The following is a 24,332-nucleotide window of genomic DNA, read 5'->3' on the forward strand; positions in this document are numbered from 1 at the left end:
CTCTCTCCCTCATGTATTTAAAGGAATAGTAAAGTCAACATTAATCTTTCATGATTGATATAGGGCAAATAATTTTAAATAACTTTCAAATGTACTTATATTATCAAAATTGCTTTGTTCTCTTGGTATGGTTTGTTGAAGACTAAATCTAGGTAGAGTGATAGAAGTTATGGGGCGTGCACATGTCTTTAGCAGTCTATGGCATTAGTGTTTGTATTTATGCAAAACATGGCTTGAGACTTGTACTCTCGTTTCACAGATTACTATGTAATAAAGGTTAACAAGAGAACTAAGCAAAATTGTTAACAAAAGTAAATTGGAAAGTTGTTTAAAATGTAATGCTCTACTAAGTTCATTAAAGGTTAATTTTAACATTATTGTTCCTTTTAACTAAGAAAAATTCAACAAATGTTTGCTTTAAAACTCAGAATTTGTATTGTTTTAAAAGATAAAAAAATTCCTTTATTACCCATCCCCCAGTTTTGCATAACCAGCACTGTTATATTAATACACTTTTTACCTCTGTGGTTACCTTGTATCTAAGAATCTTCTGACAGCCCCTGATCACGTGACTTCTTATTTAATTATTGATTGACTTGCATTTAAGCCAATTAGTGCTGTGTTGTGTCTGACTCTTAAATAACTCAACAAGTGTGCGCAAAATGTAATCTATATGGCCCACATGAACTAGCAGTCTCCTGTTGTGAACTGTAAATAAAAAAGTACGTGATAAGAGGCTGTCTGTAGTGGCTTAGAAACAGGAAGACATTTAGAGGTTTACATTTTATAAGGTATATTAATATAACAATGTTGGTTGTGCAAAGCTGGGGAATGGGTAATAAAAGGCCTTGTCTAACTTTTTAAACAATAACAATTTTAGTGTTGACTGTCCCTTTAACAACAATAATTAACAACAATATATATGTTTTTGTTTGTTAACTGTAAAATAAAATAGCATTTGGGTACAAAATTAAGCTTTTTCAAGTCTATAACAATGTTCTACAATTTTTAGAGCTGAGGATGACTGTATATTTAAATGTTAAAACTTTATATATTGGCTAAATTAATTAAAATGCTACCTAATTCCAAGTTTACACACTCAAGATCAGCAATTGTACATTTAAGGGCCATAATCATCACAAAATGACATGCTCAAATTTGTTAGAACATGTAATTTGATACCAATAACCCTGCACTACTATGTGTTTAACTTCTGCTGGTCCCGATCTGAAACTGCCAGTGATCCAAGCAGTTATACATCTGAGTTGTGTGACTAGTGCTGCAGATTGGATCAACTGTGGTTTCCGCTAAGGACCAGCAGTGCGAGGTTAGTAGCGCATGTTATTTTTCTATTATTATGGCCCTTTAATATAACGTTAACCTCTAGATGTGTTTAAATGATTATAAACCACTGTTTTCAAGTAAATAAAAAAGGTATGCAGCACTGAAGGTTAAATAAGCATTTGTTTAACAAGGGCACATTTAGTTATAATAAAATTATAAAATTGTATAGTACATAACGGGTAAGAAATCAGACATTCAATAATGAATAAACAAACACTTTTCAAACATCTTTAGCGGCGCGCTAAATATTTTTTTCGCTTGTGCACTAAATATGGTCAAAGTAAAAGCTTATCATGGGCGGGTTGGCGCTCATATTACACATTTAAAAGAGAAAGAACGCGAGCAAAAGATCAGGTGCTCTAGATTTTGGACTTAGGATATTACAACCTCGTTAAATTCTTCTCCCCATAGACTTCAATGGGGCGCTCTGTTTAAAAAATCTAACCCAACACCACATTAGACTAACAGTGCTAAAGCCGAAGGTAGTTATGCAAATGTTATTCGAATAGAAGACTTTTTTATTTTTAAATATACTGTATATATATCATCTATCTATCTATCTATCTATCTAACTATACATCTATATTAATATATATATTTATATCTTATATTATTAATATATATATTTATCTTACATATCCAATAAGGTCACCTGTTCAGCACTATCTAAACATTTCATTGAAATACATGGTCAAAACACCAAAACATTGAGATGGCAAGCAATTGAACAAATTGGGAAACCTCCAAGAGGTGGAGATAAATTCCCAATTTTGTGCAAGCAGGAAACTTATTGGATATTTAAGATGAAGAGTTTGTTACCCCTAGGATTCAACTCTGAGTTCGACATTATTAATTATTGGCAAAGATGAATAAGCAGCAACTTTGGAGTGCTGTATTACCAAGTTTCTTGGAGATAGACTAATATAATTTTAATATTGCTTTATCTTAATGTACGTTTCGAGAGTAATATGTGAGATTAATAAACATATGTCCAATGAATGGTAATATATTGCCATTAATTTGATTCAATATCTATTGAATATTATATATATATCTTTCCCTATATCCTACATATGATCCATCTTTATTAGAAGGGAAATAGACAAAGGTTAATATACTATTTTCAGCATTAATATATGTATGTTCTTGCTAAATATAAACTTGATTATAAATATTTGTATATGCTTGAATATGTTTTTAATACCCATCTGATGAGGTTTTGTGTTCTATATGAGATGAAATATGCATGTGTATGTATAAATATGTACACATATATATCTCCAAGTTCATCTTTTAAATAAACAAAACACATCTGTGTACCTAATATATATGTTAAGTAATGACATGATATTTGCTGGAAGGGATCTAAAAAGGGTCTATTATTGTCCTCTCAATCACTTTCTATATAAATGGTTTAACTATTGTATAAGTATATCCATTTAACAAGTGAGTGATATTGATGTCAGTACATATGGGGTTAAAATTTCTGCTTGTGTTGTTTTTAGCCAATCAGGATAAGTTACATGCTATTTAAATGTATGTTGCACATGTTTTGAATCAGTCTATGATTACAGTCAGGGAGACCGAAACCGGTCAGACTTTGCTCTGAAATTTTACAGCTTGTCCTGTTGTTTTATCCTGGAATAAAGCAATTTTGATACACTCTTGGAAGACTGCTGAACTTTCTTTATTTTATTCATATATATATATATATATATATATATATATATATATATATATATATAGTCCATAGTATATTATCTTGCCTGGATAGGCATGGGTTAATTCAATTAAGTATGTGAGCTGAAATCTGATTGGTCATACCACCCTTTTTAAATGTGTGTTTTACTGTGTTTTAACTATGCATGATTAAGGACCATGTAGGTCCGAAACGTCGCTGTTTTTTTGTTGTGATATCTCCAATAAAGAAATAATTCACCTTTAAGAAAATTGATGCAGTGGTGCTGTTACTTTCTACATATGGACTGTATCTGTTTGGGTTTTTGCTGATAGCCCATTGTAACGAGCACACAGCCAGGTTAAAGCAGTTCATTAAGTGCTGGACTCTATCTGTTTATTTTGCACACATGGAATCAGCAGAGTTACGTGCACTACCAGCGAGTGAAGGTACTATGGAGGATATCCAACCTGCTACTTTTTCCTATTCTGACCTTGATGCAGCACGCATCACTTCATTGGCCTTGGGATCAAGGAACTTTCTAAGAAATTCTGCTGAAGTGGATTCAAAAAAGGAATATGAAAAAACAAAGAGGAGACTGATTTCTCTAGAGCTGCACTCAGTCACGCTAGCAGAATATTACCGCATTAAAAGAATTCCTAGAGGCCTAAGGATAAAATTGAGACCCACCATACTGGCTAACCATGAACTGTACAGAACAAGATTTGAGAGTATACTCAACAAGTGCTCTTTTGATTTAATTGTGCTCACTGTAGAATGTCTGCAGTTAGAGATTGACAAACAAAAAGGATTGGTGCTGGAAGCTGAGCGGGGAATGGAAACAAAGTATACTTTGGAAATTTTGAAAACCACTAAAGAAGAAATTGATACATTGTTGGCTCAATACCGTTCAGATCTTGAGGAGAGGAAAAGATCTAAGTTTGTACGTGATGAGCTTGATTACACCAATCACCGGGTGTACAACTGGTCACGTGACCATACGTCAAGACAACGCGAGATACGCGATACACCTCACTGGAGGAGAATGCCGAGAGCGTCAACAGAGCAGGACAGACTAGCCGAAGGGTCATCCTCTGGGGAAAGTTTTTTAGATTCCGGCTCAGAAGGAGACACCGGAGGGGAGGGCGGAAGCACCGCCAATCCCAAAGAACAACGGATGTACACGCGGAGCTCCTGGAACCGAAACCGGCAGATGCCGAGACGTCAACAAGGAGGGAGGTTCCGACGAGGTATGCGGAAATTAAGGTAAACGAACAGCCTGACCACATTTCCCCCATACAGGACAAGGAGAGTCTAGTAATTAATATCTCGGAATACGAGCTAACCGAGACGGAACACAGCTTGCTAATGAAAGGACTTTCCTTCTGCCCTACTAAGGACTGTGACGAATTTGAAGTTGATAAAGATTTGTATAAATTTTTCAGAATGCTCAGGTTGAAAGCTATGTATGGTAGCAATAATATAAATACAAATAATGTGTGTACTAAAAACGCCAAATAAATGAAGGTGTTATGCAAACAAATCCCCTTGATCTGAAATGCCTTAATTTACACAAAAAGTCTTCATTCATACCTCCTACCAGTAATTCTGGTGTGGAAACTTTTATTAGGTTTGTACAACAGGATATCAATAACTTAATGAAAAAATTTAACTTAAATCCAGAGATGAAAAATTATAATCTTACAAAAGATGAATATGAAGCTATGTTGTCCCTTAAAAACAATAAAGATATTACAATAAAAAATGCCGATAAGGGCGGAGCTGTTGTAATATTAGACACTAAGTACTATATTCAAGAAATTTTACACCAACTCTCTGACGGAGGGGTATATGAAGTACTAGATCACAATCCTCTTGTTGAAATACAAAAAGAATTAAAAACAATTCTGGATAGGGCAGTTCAATGCAATACTATAACTAAACAGGTATTTGATTTTTTATATAAGAAACATCCTACAACACCAGTTTTTTATACCTTGCCCAAGGTTCACAAAAATATGTCATCTCCACCAGGGCGGCCCATTGTGGCATGCACAGAGTCCATTTTTTCAAATGTGTCAATTTTTCTGGATAGAATTCTTTTTCCAATGGTTAAAGAACAGAAGTCTTTTATAAAAGACACCAATGATTTCCTGATAAAACTAGAAAAAGTAAAAATGGAAGAAAGTTGGTTTATCTTTTCTCTAGATGTGGTTAATTTGTATACCTCTATCCCTCATGAGGCAGGCCTTGATACTGTGAGAAGTTTTTTGAATAATTGTAAATTGTATGACCTAACACAGATAGATCTTATTGATGATTTGTTAAGACTTGTTTTATACTGCAACTATTTTTTGTTTCAGGACACCTATTATATGCAGAAGAGGGGTACGGCCATGGGCTCCAATGTAGCCCCCTCATATGCCAATCTGTTCATGAGTGGCTTTGAAAATAAATTTGTTTACATCAATAAGTCATTCAATTCTTGTTGTAAGCTATGGCTAAGGTATATAGACGATATTTTTGGCATATGGGGGGGCTCATTGGAGTCCTTGACACAGTTTGTGGATGAAATTAATGCCTCAATGACAAACATCAAGTTTACACTTACATATTCATCTCATGAGATTAATTTTTTGGACACCACTGTTTATATACAAGATGATAAATTGAACACTGATCTCTTTACTAAACCTACAGACAGAAACACTCTTTTGAGGTATGAAAGTTTCCATCCGGAGACAGTGTTCAATTCTATCCCAAGAAGCCAGTTACTACGCACTAAAAGGATAGTGAGTGATCAGGACAGATTGCCCTCTAGGCTACAATCTATGGGTAAGAAGTTTATTGAAAGAGGTTATCCTCAGGAGATTATAAATAAAAGTATCATAGATCTTGATAAAAGTAAAGCCAAACCTAAAACCAGAAATGATGTAAATAGATTGGTGCTCACTATGGAATATAGTCAGCGAAGCCAACATATTTTTAAAGCAGTAAGAAAACACTGGCATCTATTAACAAAATTTAATCCTGAAGTTGAGTCTTTCAAATTACCACCAATGCCATCCTATAGACGGGTGAGAAATCTAAGGGATAATCTAGTCAGAGCAGATGTGGGGACAACTAAACAATCTGAAATTAACTATTTGACTACTCCCAATAAAGGATGCTATCCCTGTCTGCACTGTGCACAATGTAATTCAGTTATTAGAGGTAAATATTTGGCCCAAAATGACAAACGTAAACAGTATACCATCAATGGTCTATACACTTGTCAAACCAATTATGTAATCTATCTACTCAAATGTCCATGTGGCCTCTGTTATATCGGAGAGACCACCCAAGCCGCCAGGGATAGGTTTAGTCAGCATAAGGCATCAATTAAATCTAAAGATATGTCTCTGCCAGTATCTGCACATTTCACCCAAATGGGACACACTGTTAGTCAGCTGCGCTTCCAAGTAATCGATCATATCCCCACACACAGAAGAGGGGGTAACAGAGAACTTAAACTAAAACAAAAAGAAGTTTGGTGGATCAAGAAATTGAATACATTGTACCCTTATGGTCTGAATAGGGACTACGATCTGTATTTGTTTTTATAAATTTTGATAGGGTGTTATTCAATATGGTACCACTAGAGGCCACCAATAGAAAAAGTAATATGTATATTAGCTTGCCTGGATAGGCATGGGTTAATTCAATTAAGTATGTGAGCTGACATCTGATTGGTCATACCACCCTTTTTAAATGTGTGTTTTACTGTGTTTTAACTATGCATGATTAAGGACCATGTAGGTCCGAAACGTCGCTGTTTTTTTGTTGTGATATCTCCAATAAAGAAATAATTCACCTTTAAGAAAATTGATGCAGTGGTGCTGTTACTTTCTACATATGGACTGTATCTGTTTGGGTTTTTGCTGATAGCCCATTGTAACGAGCACACAGCCAGGTTAAAGCAGTTCATTAAGTGCTGGACTCTATCTGTTTATTTTGTGTATATATATATATATATATATATATATATATATATATATATATATATATATATATATATATACACAGTATTTCACAAAAGTGAGTACACCCCCAACATTTTTGTAAATATTTTATTATATCTTTTCATGTGACAACACTGAAGAAATGACACTTTACTACAATGTAAAGTAGTGACGGTACAGCCTGTATAACAGTGTCCCCTCAAAATAACTCAACACACAGCCATTAATGTCTAAACCATTGGCAACAAAAGTGATTACATCCCTAAGTGGAAATGTCCAAATTGGGCCCAAAGTGTCAATATTTTGTGTGGCCACCATTATTTTCTAGAACTGCCTTAACTCTCTTGGGCATGGAGTTCACCAGAGCCTCACAGGTTGCCACTGGAGTCCTCTTCCACTCCTCCATGACGACATCACGGAGCTGGTGGATTTTAGAGACCTTGCACTCCCCTACCTTCCATTTAAGGATACCCCACAGATGCTCAATAGGGTTTAGGTCTGGAGACATGCTTGGCCAGTCCATCACCTTTACCCTCAGCTTTTTTAGCAATGCAGTGGTCATCTTGGAGGTGTGTTTGGGGTTGTTATCATATTGGAATACTGCCCTGCGGCCCAGTCTCCGAAGGGAGGGGATCATGCTCTGTTTCAGTATGTCACAGTACATGTAGGCATTACAAGTAGCTGGTTATTGATACTGCTAGCTCGTTTTTAGAGGTTAAAAGTAACAGGTGTGGGGTGTTAGAAAAAACAAAAACGGCACTATAAATATTTATATATATATATTGTTTTTTTGGGTTTTGTTTACCAAAAAACAGTAGATATATTTAGAAATATGTATTTATGAATAAATATAACATATTCTGCTATGTGAAGAACATTAGAATGTGAAATATTTATATTTTACCAAAACATTATATATATATATATTATATATATATATATATATATATATATATATATATATATATATATATATATATATATATATATATATATATATATATATATATATAAATCTTTCCAAAAGAGATAAGCACAGTCTTACAGTACCACATCCGCCAGGGTGCACTTCAAAAAAGCACATGCAATCCTCGTTGAAAGAAGGCACTCACTAGTCTTTAGCCAAAACAATTTTTTAATTCATCCAATGGATATCACAACAAGCTGATCCATAACGTTTCGGTGTCATTATAACACCTTTGTCAAATGATGTCAAAATATCTGTATCACAGCATAAGCATGTCCCCCAAATAGAAAAATCACGACATCATTTGACAAAGGTGTTATAATGACACCAAAACGTTATGGATGAGCTTGTTGTGATATCCATTGGATGAATTAAAAAATTGTTTTGGCTAAAGACCAGTGAGTGCCTTCTTTCAATGAGGATTATACATATATATATGTATATATGTAAAGAAAACAATTGGGATTCACACTGCATAGCCCAAAATAGGAACACTATTAATGTAAACTGGATCCGGTGCAACACCTAATAGGACCACCCTTAAAGGGCCACTAAACCCAAAATCTTTCTTTCATGATTCAGATAGAACATACAAATTTAAACAACATTACAATTTACTTCTATTATTTATTTTGCTTCATTTTTTAGATATCCTTATTTGAAGAAAAAGCAATGCACATGGGTGAGCCAATCACATGAAGCTTCTATGTGCAGCAACCAATCAGCAGCTACTGAGCATATCTAGATATGCTTTTCAGCAAAGAATATCAAGAGAATAAAACAAATTAGATAATAGAAGTAAATTAGAAAGATGTTTAAAAATGCATTCTCTTTCTAAATCGTGAAAGAAAAAATTTGGGTATCGTGGCCCTTTAAGGCCCAAATGTGGGAATATAGGAAAAAGGAATAAAGGTGGCACACGGTTAAAAGGTTAAACCTTTACTGTGGAGCAACGTTTCGGGGCTCCTGCCCCTTTCTCAAGCTAGTTTGTAAATGAAATACATCTGCCTCTTATAGGGCCAAAAATAAAACAGGTGACCAATTACAAAACATGGGAGTGTTTAACAGGTAATGACATCATCACATAACCTGTGGAAAAACAACACATACCAAAAGCACAAAATGTAACCCCTTACACCCCATTGAAAGTATTGGAAACCTATTAAAAACAAATGCAGCAAGTTGCTAACCATACAACATAGCATTTAGAAAACATAATGCAAAAACAATAAACAATCAGCATATGATACATACATTGCAAAACCATATGGGTATTATACTTTATGTGGAAAAATTCCTAAATCAAAGGAAGGAGATCAAATTCCCTGTTTAACCCCTTGGGGTGCAGGGTATTTAGAAGCCAAATTCATTTTGCTTCTCGATTAAGGAGGTCCCTGTGTATGTCACCCCCTCTAAGTCTCTTGGGGGCACTGTCAATTATCATATATCTTAGTTGATTGGCCTGGTGGCCCATCTCAGCATCTGGTATTTTCTCCCCGTGTGTGGATGGGAGATCACTCTGCCATCCACACACAGGGAGAAAATACCAGATTAAAGGGTATATGTGGGCTACTATATGTGGGCAAGATGACACAAAAGATAAGAGATTGCATCTGTCAACATAAGTCGACCATCCGTAATGATAAGATGTTACATCTCCCAGTCCCAGCACATTTTGCTGAGATGGGCCACCAGGCCAATCAACCAAGGTATATGATAATTGACAGTGCCCCCAAGAGACTTAGAGGGGGTGACAGACACAGGGACCTCCTTATTCGAGAAGCAAAATGGATTTGGCTTCTAAATACCCTGCACCCCAAGGGGTTAAACAGGGAATTTTATCTCCTTCCTTTGATTTAGGATTTTTTTCCACATAAAGTATAAGGTATTCCCAACACCATATGGTTTAGCAATGTATGTATCATATGCTGATTGATTATTGTTTTTGCATTATGTTTTCTAACTGCTATGTTGTATGGTTAGCAATTTGCTGCATTTGTTTTTAATAGGTTTCCAATATTTTCAATGGGGTGTAAGGGGATAAATTTTGTACTTTTGGTATGTGTTGTTTTTCCACAGGATATGTGATGATGTCATTACCTGTTAAACACTCCCATGTTTTGCAATTGGTCACCTGTTTTATTTTTGGCCCTTTAAGAGGCAGATGTATTTAATTTACAAACTAGCTTGAGAAAGGGGCAGGAGCCCCAAAATGTTGCTCCAAAATAAAGGTTTAACCTTTTAACCGTGTGCCATATTAATTCATTTTTCATATATATATATATATATATATATATATATATATATATATATATATATATATATATATATATATATATATATATATATATATATATATATACAGGTAGTCGTCGACTTACGACCGCATTACGTTCTGACCGTCCGGTCGTAAGACGATTTGGACGTAAGTCGGACGATATATCTACGGCATGTAAATAAAATGGTCTAATGTAGGGTTTAGGCAGATAGGTCTGCTGCTACACATCACAGGTGTTTTGGACTGCAACATGGTGAGAGGCTGCGACACATGCGAAGGCTGCTGCTGCTGCTTATGACAGTCACTCTCGTATGGCCTGCACACAAGCACTGCTGTCTGCAGTACGACACATGGTCGTAAGTATGGATGGTCATAAGTCGCATAGGTTGTAAGTCGACGAGTATCTGTATATATATATATATATATATATATATATATTGATTTAAGAATAAATAGAACATATTTTATGTCGGGTTTAGCACATATGGGTATTAGTTGTTGTTTTTTTCAGTGTTCATGCTCCATTGAAGTCTAAGGGAGAATACATTAAGGCAGTCACGATATTTGAAGTTCAACTTTTTGCTTCCATCGGGTTTTCGCTCACGCACTAACTTTTTACTTTCAACTTGTAATACGAGTGCAACCCGATGCATGCAAAAAGCTTCCGTGTAGCAAATAAACACTTTAGAGGGAGCACAATATAGCGATCTACTCGTAATATAGCCAATAGTAGTTGTGTTGGCCTATACTTACTACATACCCAGCAGGGTAGGCACATGGCTGTTATCCAATAAACTTTGCTTAAGGTGTCTGACTGAGGAGTGGTTATTGCCAGGAAACTCTAGACTTATTTGAGATGCCCATCTATCTTGAGTTTCCTGTGGTGATTCATCATTTCGGTTATGGGGTCTACCATTCTGCTTAAAGAATCACTAAACACAATAGAATAGCATAATCAATAAATGCATAAAACAATGCAAAATTACTTTGTTTTAATTTAAAATGAGTAGTTATTTTTTTTCTTACAAATGTAAAAGTTAATTTAATTTTCCTTCCTAATGCATCATGTGACATCCATCAGCCAATCACAAAATGCATATAGTATATTCTGTGAATCTTGCACATGCTCAGTGGGAGCTGGTGCCTCAGAAACTGTACATATAAAAAAGATTGTGCACATAATGGAAGTGAATTGGAAAGTTGTGTGCTCTATCAGAACCATGAAAGTTTAATTTTGACTTGACTGTCCCTTTAATGTCACCTTCTACTCCCTAGTCCCATCTTGTGCCAGAATTTAAATATACATTATCTATTCTTTTCTTTTTTTTTTCTTTTTTTTATTATATGTAAAGAACAGTGAATACATAGAAATCAAATTACAAGAAAATCAAATTACATATCTTGCGCCACGCAGGGCCCAACCTATTGTATGGTACAGATAAACAAAAACAAGAGAAAAAAAAAACATTGTATAGATTTTATCTGAAAATCCACAGTTTAAGATGTATCAATATAAAACATATAACATCAAATATAAACCTATTGGGTCCTTTCTCTTTCTTATCTGCTATTTACATACCTATTTTCCTTTTTTCCTTTATTTTCAAAAGATAACTTAATCATCATAATACAAAATAATCTTCAAAACTTGAAAATCACCAACACACAAACAACAAACAAAAAAAAAAACAAAAAAAAAATCCCCGTACTTTGGTCCTACTCCCCCTCCCCTCTATCTCTACCCCGCACTCCCCTCAGTGCCGCTCAATCCAGGTATGTGGGAAAACATTTAATAGCGTCAATTCCGCAAAGCTCACTGAAGTTAAAAATGGGGACAGAATCACTCTCTGAATTGCAACCGGGAAAGACAAAATAACAGGAGACCATTTCCAGAGAAAATTCTTAATTCTAATCTCAGATACATCATATAAATGATGTGATTCAAAAAGAATTTGATTTTGAAGGGTTTTAAAAATCATAGAAAGTCCAGGTGCATACCTGGCTTTCCAGTTTTTAAGTATACAGAATCTTACTGCCAGAATAATTGTATTAAGACTATTAACAGTATTACTATTGAAAACATCTTTTAGCTGAAATAAAAAAATAATATCCTCGGCTGCAAGGGCAATTGTAACTTTATATGATTTATTGAACCAGTAAATAATTTTGAGCCATAGTTGTTTAACTTTAGGGCATGACCAGAACATATGAAATATATCTGCTCTGGTATGTGCACAATATGGACATACATTAACCCCGGAGGGATAAATCTTCATTAATTTCCAGGGAGAGAGATAAAAATTGTTAATCAATTTCATATGTGATTCATTCCAAGCCACCGGTACTTTACATTTGCGTATTAACTCAAAGCTCTGCTTAATTATTTCATGATCTACTGAGGGAATCAATGGTGCCCAAAATTTGCAAATATTATCCTTAATTATCAGACTTTGTTTATTCAGCATAATGTCGTACATCAAAGAGATTGAGGAGTCACCTGAATTAAATTTTTGTATACACAGCTTAATATCTGACCAGGCCACAAAAGATAGAGCATACCAATTCTGCTCTGAAATAAAGTGACGGATTTGAAAATAAGCAAATAGACTTGTTCTAGGTATTCCAAATTTACTAAAAATCTCCTCCGCATCTAATATTTGATGATTTTCATCTAGTAATTGTCTTACATAACAAAGTCCTTTATTAGCCCAATCTTTAAATGCTCTTTGATATAAGCCCGGCAAAAAACTTGGATTATTTAATATTGGTAGAAACTCTGATACAGAATAATCTAGATCTAAAATTCTACAAAATCTTTGCCAGGCCTGAACTATATTCTTGAAGGACATGAGGCAACTCACATTCTGCGGTAATTTCTGCACTTGCATATGTAAAAGGGCTTTTACCGAAAACGGGGTGATTAGGAAAGATTCCAAATCTATAGATGATACTAAGCTAGATCCCAAAAGCCAATCTATTGCTATTTTAACCATAGCCGCCAAATTATACAGTTTAAGATCAGGAAGAGCAAGTCCTGCTGCCCCTGTATTTTGCATTAGTTTCTTAAGAGCAATTCGAGGCTTCTTATTATTCCATATGAATTTAGAAAAAAGTGCATTAATTAATTTCAAATCTTTATATGGTATAAATAGCGTCAGGTTCTGCAACGGGTAGAGCAGACGCGGAAAAATGATAGTCTTGACAAGATTGACGCGAGCTGTTAATGGCAATGGAAATGTCATTCACAGCCAAAGGTCTTTTTCAATCTTTTCAAGTAGGGGCCCAAAATTATCTTTGTACCAAAGAGTAGGGTTTTTATGCAACACTAGACCAAGATATTTAATGGCCTCAACTCGTTTAAATGGAACCGTATGGGTTATTTTTATATTATTAAGCCACATCAATTCACTTTTTTCAAAATTTATCTTGTATCCAGAAAAAGAGCTAAACATCGTCAAGATTTGCAGTACATCTGGTATAGCCTGTTGCGTATTAACCAGGAATAATAAGACATCATCAGCATATAATAGAGTTTTAAGATAGTGGGTACCAAACGAAACTCCTAATAGCACTTCTCTAAATCGTATAGCCAGAGGTTCTAGCGCAATATTAAAGAGCACCGGGGACAAGGGGCACCCTTGTCTGGTACCGCGTTGTAGCACAATTTTAGGGGAGACCGACCCATTAATAAGTATGTAAGATATTGGGTTATAATATACTCTATGTATAAACCAAAGAAATTCACCATTGAATCCAAACTGCTCTAACGCCTTAAACAGATAATCCCATACAATCGAGTCAAACGCTTTAACTGCGTCTAATGACAAAATAGCTAAATCTTGCCAAAGTGGCTCCCTCTTACCCTTATCTACATTCCATGCATAATCCAAAAGGTTAATTAATTTGCGAATATTTTTTGTCGGATTGCTAGACACCATAAATCCGGTTTGATCTGGATGAATAATTTGGTGCAAACAAAGAGATCATCTGGACGCTATGATCGTCATTAGTATTTTATAGTCTATGTTTAAAACCGAGATAGGTCTATAAGAGGCCGGATCTTCAGAATTTTTACCTTTCTTTAGGATAAGGGAAATGTTTGCAGCCAGAAAATAAGTTGAAATTGGATTTTTTGTACAATAATAGAAGTTAAAGAGTTTTTCTAAGAAAATGAGTATATCTTCACCAATACATTTATAGTATTCAGCGGGGAAACCGTCTGGGCCTGCAGCTTTGTTTAACTTTAAATTATCTATAGCGCTTCTGATTTCTTCTATAGAAATCGGAGCATTAATTGCGTTTAGATCCTCAAAAGATATTTTAGGTACTACTACTGTATTCCAAAAAAGATCTTGATTCACATTATCAGTTTCTATCGCTGAATACAGCTGATGGTAATAGTTAAAAAAAGTTTCTAAAATCTCTTTGGATTCTGTTGATCTACCTTTAGTTGTTCGAATGGCAAGGATAAGATTTTTTCTTTTTCTAGCTTTGGTAAGTCTGGCCAGATATTTAGCTGAGCAACCATATAAACCTCTAAAATGGAGATTTATTTTTGCTTCCTCTTCTATTGATTTTTGTTTAAGGAAAAGGTCTCTTTCTTGTCTATTAGCTCTATATATTCCCCAGTTACCTTCTGTACGGTTTAAACAAAATTTCTTATAAGAGTTTCTAACTTGATTTGTAATTTGGATTTCTCGTGCTCTCTTTCTCTTCCTGGCTATACTCACATATGACTGGATCTCGCCCCGCAACACTGCTTTATACACCTCCCATAAAATTTCCGGTTTGTTAAGATACTCTGTATTCTCCACATAATATCGCTGCCAGGATCCTTTCAAATAACTAACAAATTTAGCATTGGTATAGAGGTAGCGAGGGAAGACAAAACCAGGTATTTTTACCCTTTCCTTATTACCTATTGGGAAGAATAGAGAAATAATTGCATGATCTGAAATTATAATATCTCCCACCTCTACCTCTAATTCCCAAACAGATAATATTTCAGAGATTAAAAAAAAATCTATTCTAGAAAATGTACCGTGAGCCATAGACTCACATGAAAATACTAATTTATCAGGATTTTTTAATCGCCATATATCTACTAATTTTAGCTGGGTACAAAATTGTTTTAAGAATTTTGCATTTCTTTCCTGGGCCGATCTATTCTTATCAGAGAATCTGTCCAGTACTGGACAAAGGGTTGCGTTGAAATCTCCTCCTAATATTAGATTTCCAGTGGTAAAAGGGAATAATTTAATTTTTATTTTTTCCCAAAAATCCCTGGAGAATTTATTTGGGGCATAAATATTACATATCACTAATTTTATATTTTTTAGCTGGATTTGTAACAAAATATATCTGGCAGCCGGGTCTATTTCTAACTTAACAATCTTATAGTCTAGATCTTTATGTAATAAAATAACTACCCCACATTTTCTACTGGGCCCTGAGGTAGAAATTACTTTGCCCACCCATTTAATCTTCAATTTTGCTGCTTCGAACTCCTTAAGGTGGGTCTCCTGCAACAAGGCTATATCTGGTTTATGTGACGCTAGGGTTTTAATGACAAGTTTGCGCTTAATGGGGGAGGTTATCCCCCCCACATTCCACGATAATATTTTAATTCCCTCAGCCATCTAATATCATGTGGGGTATAAATCAAGGATTATCAGCCTAGAGAGAATATAAAATATACAGTATAAAGGAGAGGCCTTCCATATTTGACACCCTAGGTAGGGAAGGGAGGTGAGAGCGGGCCAAACGGGGAGAAAAAAAAAAAAGGAAAAAAAACCCCTCAAACACACACAGCCAAGCAAAATAAAAACAGAGAAAACAAATTGCTATACTATCTACTGAGGACAACATATCGTCCTGCTGCATGTAGATTCAACAAGGGGTCAACTTTCTTCCTGTCTATCCTATTCAGCTAGCCCATATCACTTCTCGAGAGTCTCTATATATTTCTTTACCTCCGTGACCTCTCCAAAGGAACACCTGGCACCTTCAGCGTCAACTATAATACGTGCAGGATACACCATACGTGCTTTTAATCCTCTATTTATTAGTTGTGTGCAAAAGGGAGCCATCGCTCTCCTCTTAGAAGAGGTCTCAGAGGAAAAGTCCTGGAATAATAATACTCTGCTGTTTGCAAAAAGTGGGGGCTCAGATGTTTTAAAACGCCTCATCAATTCCACTTTATCTTGATACTTTAAGAGTTTAAACAGACAAACTCTATTTTTCAATACTCCATCTGGCAATGTTTTTCTCTGTGCGCTCGTTCAATCGAAAGTGGTAGCATATGTGAAGGCATCCCTACTGCTAAGGGTAATGTAGTGGAGGTAAATTTTAATAGATCTTCGTACTCTACTAATTCCGGGAGACCAACTATTCTAATATTGTTACGCCTGGAGCGATCCTCCAGATCCTCCAGGCGCAACTGCATATTTTTAATTTTAGATTCCTGTTTCTGTGACATCTCAGAAAGTATATGTGTCTGGTCTTCTACATCTGAAATTCTTGTCTCTGCCTCAGTTAATCTAACTGAAAACTGTCTTACCTCCGCCGATAGAGAGGAAATTTCAGAGGAAATAGTCCCTAGTTCTTTTTTAATAAGTTCAAATTGGGGGGAGAAAATGTCTGAGATTTTAGATATTAATTCCTGCATATCTAAAGTGGTTTTGCTAGGCTCCATTGAGCAGTCTAAACTAGTATCGGTTACTTTAATTTTTTTTTTTGTCCTTTACTTTCGCCGGCATTATGGGTGAACTCAATTTCACCTGAGTGATATACTTTTCCATAAAAATGTGAAAATTCAAACACTACTACGCTGACCTATCTAGGTCTGACTGTACTACCAGTGAAATTAAGCAAATATATACAATCTGTGTGCAATCTAATCTGGTCCCCTTCCCTGTTACTACCCAGGAATGGTGCAGACAAAAACGTGAAAAAAAAAAAAAAGTGAACCAACAAAAAGAGCCGGCAAATGAGACTTCACACCCCTAACTAGTTAGATAGCAATTCTACACATCTTCTCGTTCCCTATTCTCCCCTTCCTCCCTATAGAAAATAAACAATTAAATATGTCCCACAAGAAAAAAAATAGAGCACTTAGCCTAATACCTTTTTGCAGAGAAAATTCTCTAGAACAATCATAGTTTCTTACAAAATTACTACACAATATACTCATAGTAATTAACTGGTCATTATCGAAACAATCCTAGTTTCTTATTTTTATATTATATATGTCAGGAAATTATATCAGCTATCTATATACTCTCATAGACTCAGATTATATTAAGTAGCTATAATTGTGTTCATCTGCACATATCCTCTAGAGAATAAACAGATAAAAAAATAAAAAAAAAGACCACAGGTAAAAAAAAAATAAAAAAAAAATAACAGAATAATTTGCTTAACCTTTGAAACAACCTGTAGTTATATAAACAAAGTTATAACAAATAAAATGACTAATCCATGCATATATGGAAAAAGAAAATGAAAAATATTAGAACAAAAGAGAGCACAAAAATCTGTAAATAAGAAAAAAGTTCTTGGATTCAAATTCGTTACTGCCTTATCTGAAACAGAGAACAAACTCGTCTTAGGCCTTCTGAGATGAAACTATACCAACTTTTTAACATGCTCTTTCAGCTATAACGAGCGGCAGTATAATCAGCATAGTTCTTTTGTATTAGCCTTATGAGTCAATAGTTCATTAATTTCCTAGCAAGCAGTAACAAGATATAATCTGGCTTCTTTCAGGGTATGCTTCTTTTAGCCAAAATTCCGGGCAACTCCACCACTACAGCGGTTAACCTCTATAGCCTGTATAGTCCCCTTTAACTAAATGGAGCTCCGTAAAAGCTTGAGTTGAACAGCACCTTTACAGCCAATACCCGCAGATCTTTTTTGTCAACCCGCTTATTCAATGCAGTAGTCAGCACAGCAGTAGGATTCTTACGTGTCTGGAGTCGGTGATATGATGTCCTGCTGTGTATTGGCGCCTCACCACACACCTCCGGCTCTCATTGGTTGTCTCTGTGGGCTTGTCTTTATCCTACTCCCTGATTGGAAGAGGGAGTCTAGCAAGATCCAACTGTTACGATCACCTCCACAGATTGAGAGAACTGCCCTCACCAGGACGAAGAGCTGAAACGAGAGCCAAGCTCTAGGGGATACAGCAATCCCACAGCGGGCCAGGACTCACTCGTACCACAGAAATGCTGGAAACAGGTTTTTTTTTCTTTCTTGTCTCTTTGTGCACTGTCTTGCGGTGTTTACAGGGTATGATACCCGACGGACAGCTGTGTCTCCTTTACAGGTTTTAGCTTAGCTGATAGGTGACAGACAAACGAGACAGTCAATATGTTTATATCGTCTACCCCTGCTGGAGTATTAACATAACAGGTTCTGGTATAGCAACGTTGCGGCTCTGTTCTACGAGCCGATTCAACACTGGCGAATAATTCTGCAAACGGGCCCCGTTGTCATGGCCCTTCTCTCTAGGGTGAAACCGCACCAACAACGAGAGAATATACTGCAGGTGGGAATGACTGAACAGGCTGTCTGTGCACCATACTACACGCTGCTCACCATCTCAGCGTGTGCTCTGCACTGAACAGCTCCTCCCACTTGACACACCTGTGCACCTCCATCTATTCTTATACTATATAATACATGTGGGACATGGGACATATGCTTCTAGAAAACACATAACTGTTACAGTAAAGATAATGAATATATGGCCCCAACAATTTTAATGCATGATGATAGTAAAACTTAAAGGGACACTGAACCCAAAAATTTTCTTTTGTGATTCAGATAGAGCATGCAATTTTAAGCAACTTTCTAATTTACTCCTATTATCAAATTTTCTTCATTCTCTTTGTATCTTTAGTTGAAAAGCAAGAATGTAAGTTTAGATGCCGGCCCATATTTTTATGCGAAAAATCTGGTTTGTTCTTGCTGATTGGTGGATACAATCACCCACCAATAAACAAGTGCTGTCCAGGGTCTGAACCAAAAATTGTCTGGCTCCTTAGCTTAGATGCCTTCTTTTTAAAATAAAGATAGCAGGTGAACGAAGAAATTGATAATAGGAGTAAATTAGTTGCTTGCTCTATATGAATCACAGAAGGAAAATTTTGGGTTCAGTGTCCCTTTAATACGACTATTATTGTGCACACTTCTCTTATTTCATTATTTCCTGCAAAATATATATAAAAAGAGAAAGAGATGGTTAGTTCTATACTTATTGATGTACACATTTATGTTTTGCTAAAAATGTCTGTGTAATTTTCTGAAATAAGCAGTGTATCTTTTTTTATTTATTTATTTAATTTTTTTTTTGCAGGCATTCAATAAAAACAACCTTATCTTGGAAGAACGAAATAAATACTTCAATCCACATCTCACAGCAAAAACGTACTCCAATGCCTATTTTACAGATTTCAATAATTATGATGAATACTAAAATGTTTTGATATTTTTGGCAAGTTTGCAACTCTTATCTTCTCAAGGCCTGCGCTCAGCGACTGGCTAGGCGTTTAGGTTTCACTGTTGAAGCTCAGACATTTCAAGCTGATGCCAAGACACTGATGAATTTTTAAATAAACATCTGTGCTTAATATCACATTATCTTATGTGGATCAAGTGGTGTAAAAATTCCATGAAAGTCAGTGAACCTTGTTTAAGCGGAGCAAAAAAAATGAGTTTCTTCATTTGCCTCAGTGAAGTGATCATTTGGCTGATCAACCAATCAACACATTTTTATTTTATGTTTATATATTCTAAAAGAAACAAACACATTTTTTGTACAGAAACACTAACACATCTTCTATTATCAGAAAAAGGTATTGTATGAAATCAGTATATTATATATAAAAAAAAAACAACAAGCAAGATTTTCATATATTGATTACATCTACAGTTGTTGGATATTTATATTGCATTGAATTGTATAGACAAAACAAATAAATTGAAAAATAATTGAGTCTTAAAGGGATAGAAAAGTCAAAATTAAACTTGCATGATTCATATAGAGCATGTAATTTTAAGACACTTATAAATTCACTTCTATTTTCAAATGTGCTTCATTCTCTTAGTATCACTTGTTGAAAAATAATACGCACATATTCTACACTAGTGAGAGCTAGCTGCTGATTGGTGCCTGCACACATTTGTCTCTTGTGATTGGTTAACTAGATGTGTTAATCTAGCTGCCAGTAGTGCAATGTTGCTCCTTCAGCCAAGGATAACAAGCGAATGAAGCAAATTTGAGAGTTGTTTAAAATTGGATGTTCTATCCAAATCATGAAAGAAAATATTAGGGTTTCCTGTCCCTTTTAAGGATATGTTAAAAACAACTGTTTATATGTTAAGTAAGCTAAATCATTGGATTGCAGACTTTTGAAAATATCGGATTAATTTCTATAAAACAACAAATAATTAAATTTAATTAGTTACATATTTATTAGCATTCAGGGTGTTAACAAAGATATTTGCATGGTAGTTACCTAAACATAATGTAGCACATGGATTTTGCATGTCATTTGCCATTCCAAAGATACTTTTTTTCTTCTGTTTTTATGTTTATTGAGCACAATTTTTTGTATGCATCATTTATCAAAGTTGTTCATCTGCTACAGTGCTTCAATTTTTCAACCTAATTATCTTACTCATCTAAAGCTTGAAAAATCACAGATGTTCTTTCCAAAGATTCCATGGGATGAGTTAAAGAAAACAAAAAAATAGCTATAATAAGCTTTTGAGAAATTTACCAATGTCCTTATCAAATATTAAATTAACTCCATTTATACCTTATCTTACATACATTGCTTTATACACACTCTTTAAATAACAAATTTAATTTGGTTGGTTTGATAAAAAAGCACATCAGAGAAAAACAAATTGTTGATTAAATAGGAGGTTGCAAGTGTATTTTAAAATTGAATTCAATATTTACTAAGACCCATTTTGCAACAAGTTTCAATAATTGTATCATTTAAGTCATAGGGTATATTAAATAACTTGAGAAACTAGCTTGAAATTTGAAGGGAAATACACTGGCTGGCATTAAATATCATATAGGTTAATTGGTGCTTCCGTTTAGCTGTTTTTAAAAAAGTTTTTGAAGATACATAGTAAAAAAAAATAGCTTCCATTGTTATCATGAATGATTGTGGCTCTTAATACAGCTTTCATTCTTTTTTCTTGAAAAAAAAAAGAAGAAAAAAATTCCTTTTTTCTTTTGTTCATAAGCATCAATAAGTTTGCAAATTGAGGTGAAGAATTTAAGGTGCTTTATTTATTGGTGGAGACTGGAGATGCTATAAACTGTGCAATTTGAATACAAATCAAGTGAACCACTGAATACATGTAAAAAAAAACAACTGGACTTGAAAGTTGTTTATTGAGATATTTTCAATGGAATTGATCATTGATAAAGAAAAACAGATGATTCCATTAGGTTTCTGATGCAAACTTGTAGTATGGTTAAGAGTCCGCATGTTGATAAATTTCATTCTATTTGTGGTGCATTCAACCACAGATATTCACGTTGCAGTGCCTTTCTTACTTGTATCTGCAGAAACAACCTCAAAATATGAGTTAACTAGCAAATGTTAGTTCAAAATATTGTCTATTTAATGATAGACAAAGGTATTTGAATAATTTATTTTGAATACATTTCTGTGAGGTGCATTGTTATGTAATATCAAACATGAAATATAATTTCTTTTTACATGTTTTTGGTAGCATAAATTATAGTTCATTGTAAAGATGTATCATCCAACCATATCTCTTATCAAACATTTAGTAATGTACAGGAGGCTTTTTAGGAGAATTGTATTGTATTGTATTATTATAGCATTACTGTATGTTATAAAAATATGTTTTCTGTTTTAAATTGTATGCTTAGATATTCAATGTATGTTTAAAATGTAAATTCCATCATACTCAACAGCAGTGGAACAATTAAGTGTTTATTCCAGAACATTTGTGAAATCAAAAACATTTGTAGAGCTAATTCATTTTAATTATATTAGTATTTAATAGATATCTGGCTAAAAACAAGACAGCTGATTTCTAATCTCTGTAAAACATGAATATTGTGCAAGATTTGCACTGCTTTCAAATTCATTGAAACATCCAAACAGCATTTTAAAGACATATCAGGACAAATTGAGATCTCTCTGGTATTATATATTATTGTACTGTAACAATTTGCACCTGTAAATGTGTTTGCATGTTTGGATACTTGAATGTGAAGCATTGTAAACAAAATATGACTGATGCACAATTTTTAACCTTTTTCTTAACTTTCATCCTATATTTACTATTTTGAAATTTAATATAGTCTCTGGGAAGCAATGTAGATTAAAGTAAAGAGATAGGGAATTAGTTGATTAACTTTACATTGCAAAAAGTGCAAAGTGTTAGCAAAATTAAAACATTTAGATTTTTTTTTAATAATGCAAATTTACCTTATGAGCTTTTTTTTTTTTTTTTAAGTAGAACTCATATTCTTTGTTCAGTGCTTATTTTGATTTAGTCCATGGGTATAGGGCTGGTATAACCTCTCACAAGCTATATTAATGGCAGTTTCAAAATTGAAATAAAAAAAATATATAGTGATGGTAGCTGGCCAATTTATACATAAGTAGTTGTTTACTGTTTAATTAATTTTAAAGTTAGTGCATCACTTCCGTATCTCCTTAAAGGGATAGTAAAGTCCAAACTAAACTTTCATGATTCAGATAGGGCATGTCATTTTAAACAACTTTCTAATTTACTTTTATCATCAAATGTGCTTTGTACTCTTGGTATTCTTAGTTGAAAGCTAAACCTAAATAGGCTCATATGCTAATTTCTAAGCCCTTGAAGGCCGCCTCTGCATTTGACAGTTTGTCACAGCTAGAGGGCATTAGTTCATGTGTTTCATATAGATAATATTGTGCTCATGCACGTGAAGTTATTTATGAGTCGGCATTAACTGCCTGAAATGCATGTCTGTCAAAAGATCTGGGATAAGGAGGCATTCAGCAGAAGCTTAGATACAAGGTAATTACAGAGGTAAAAAGTATATTAATATAACTGTGTTGGTTATGCAAAACTGGGGAATGGGTAATAAAGGGATTATCTATCTTTTTAAACAATAACATTTTTGGTGTTTACCATCCCTTTAAAGCTTTGTCACACTCTAGTTTGTAAAAAATGTTTATTTCCATTTACTGAGTTTATGTGCAGAAAATATATGAAGACCAACTATCGAACTGTACTGGTTATTAAAGAAGATATATAAAAATAACCATACTTGTTGGTACTGGGCATTGGATTTTATTAATTGTATTTACTGTATATCAGTTATGCATCATCATTAAGCCAGCACTGTTTTATCCATGCTTATTTTCTCTGATTTTCCTTTGTTTTTTCTCCTTTTTTTGTATATACATTTGTATAATTTAAAACTTTATTATTAACTCACAGTAAGATATTTTTTTAGCATTGGCTATAAAATGGAGCAGGAACATCCAAATTCATGAACAGCACAGTCTAAATCACATTCATATTAAGATACTGCTTCATTTAACTAATACAAAAATAAAAATATTTTATGCTACCACTGCCAAAATGTGTTTTAGTCCTGCATTTCTAACATCCTATCAATGCATAAATAATTCATATAATGCAAACTAATTTCTGTAAAATATTTAATTTATCAAATTATTTATGAGAAAATAATGTAAGTTATCTGTTAAAGTAATGTTTTTTTGAGGTTTTCTACACAGTAACACCCAGTTCTGATCTTACAAAATAATCTGTGAATTCTTTTACAAGATAAAAAAATACAAGGAACATGGCAACCTCAGACAATTGTTTAGGCCTTCTTTGGACCTCGTCAGTGAGGTGCAGCCATATTCATTTAAGCAGATTGGACAGGGAGTCCAAGTCTGGTTTTCCCGATCACCCTCATGGAGACTTCCCAAGAGTCATTATTCAAATACATACAAAAAGAGAAGCTCTAAACCAGGAATGAACACCAGTTCAGTCGATTGTTCT

General features: G+C 34.4%; 1 protein-coding gene across 1 annotated transcript in view; it reads left to right on the plus strand.

Moving 5' to 3' along the window:
- SEMA5A (semaphorin 5A) overlaps positions 1-23,904 on the plus strand; it is a 1,142,184-nt gene extending 1,118,280 nt beyond the window's left edge. The window contains exon 26 of the mRNA XM_053715801.1: positions 19,627-23,904. Within this exon, the coding sequence (XP_053571776.1) occupies positions 19,627-19,746 (120 nt within the window). The 3' untranslated portion in view covers positions 19,747-23,904. The remainder of the gene's footprint in view (positions 1-19,626) is intronic.
- Positions 23,905-24,332: the final 428 nt, after the last annotated feature.

The sequence above is a fragment of the Bombina bombina genome, chromosome 5 (assembly GCF_027579735.1).
Source record: "Bombina bombina isolate aBomBom1 chromosome 5, aBomBom1.pri, whole genome shotgun sequence".
NCBI lineage: Eukaryota > Metazoa > Chordata > Amphibia > Anura > Bombinatoridae > Bombina > Bombina bombina.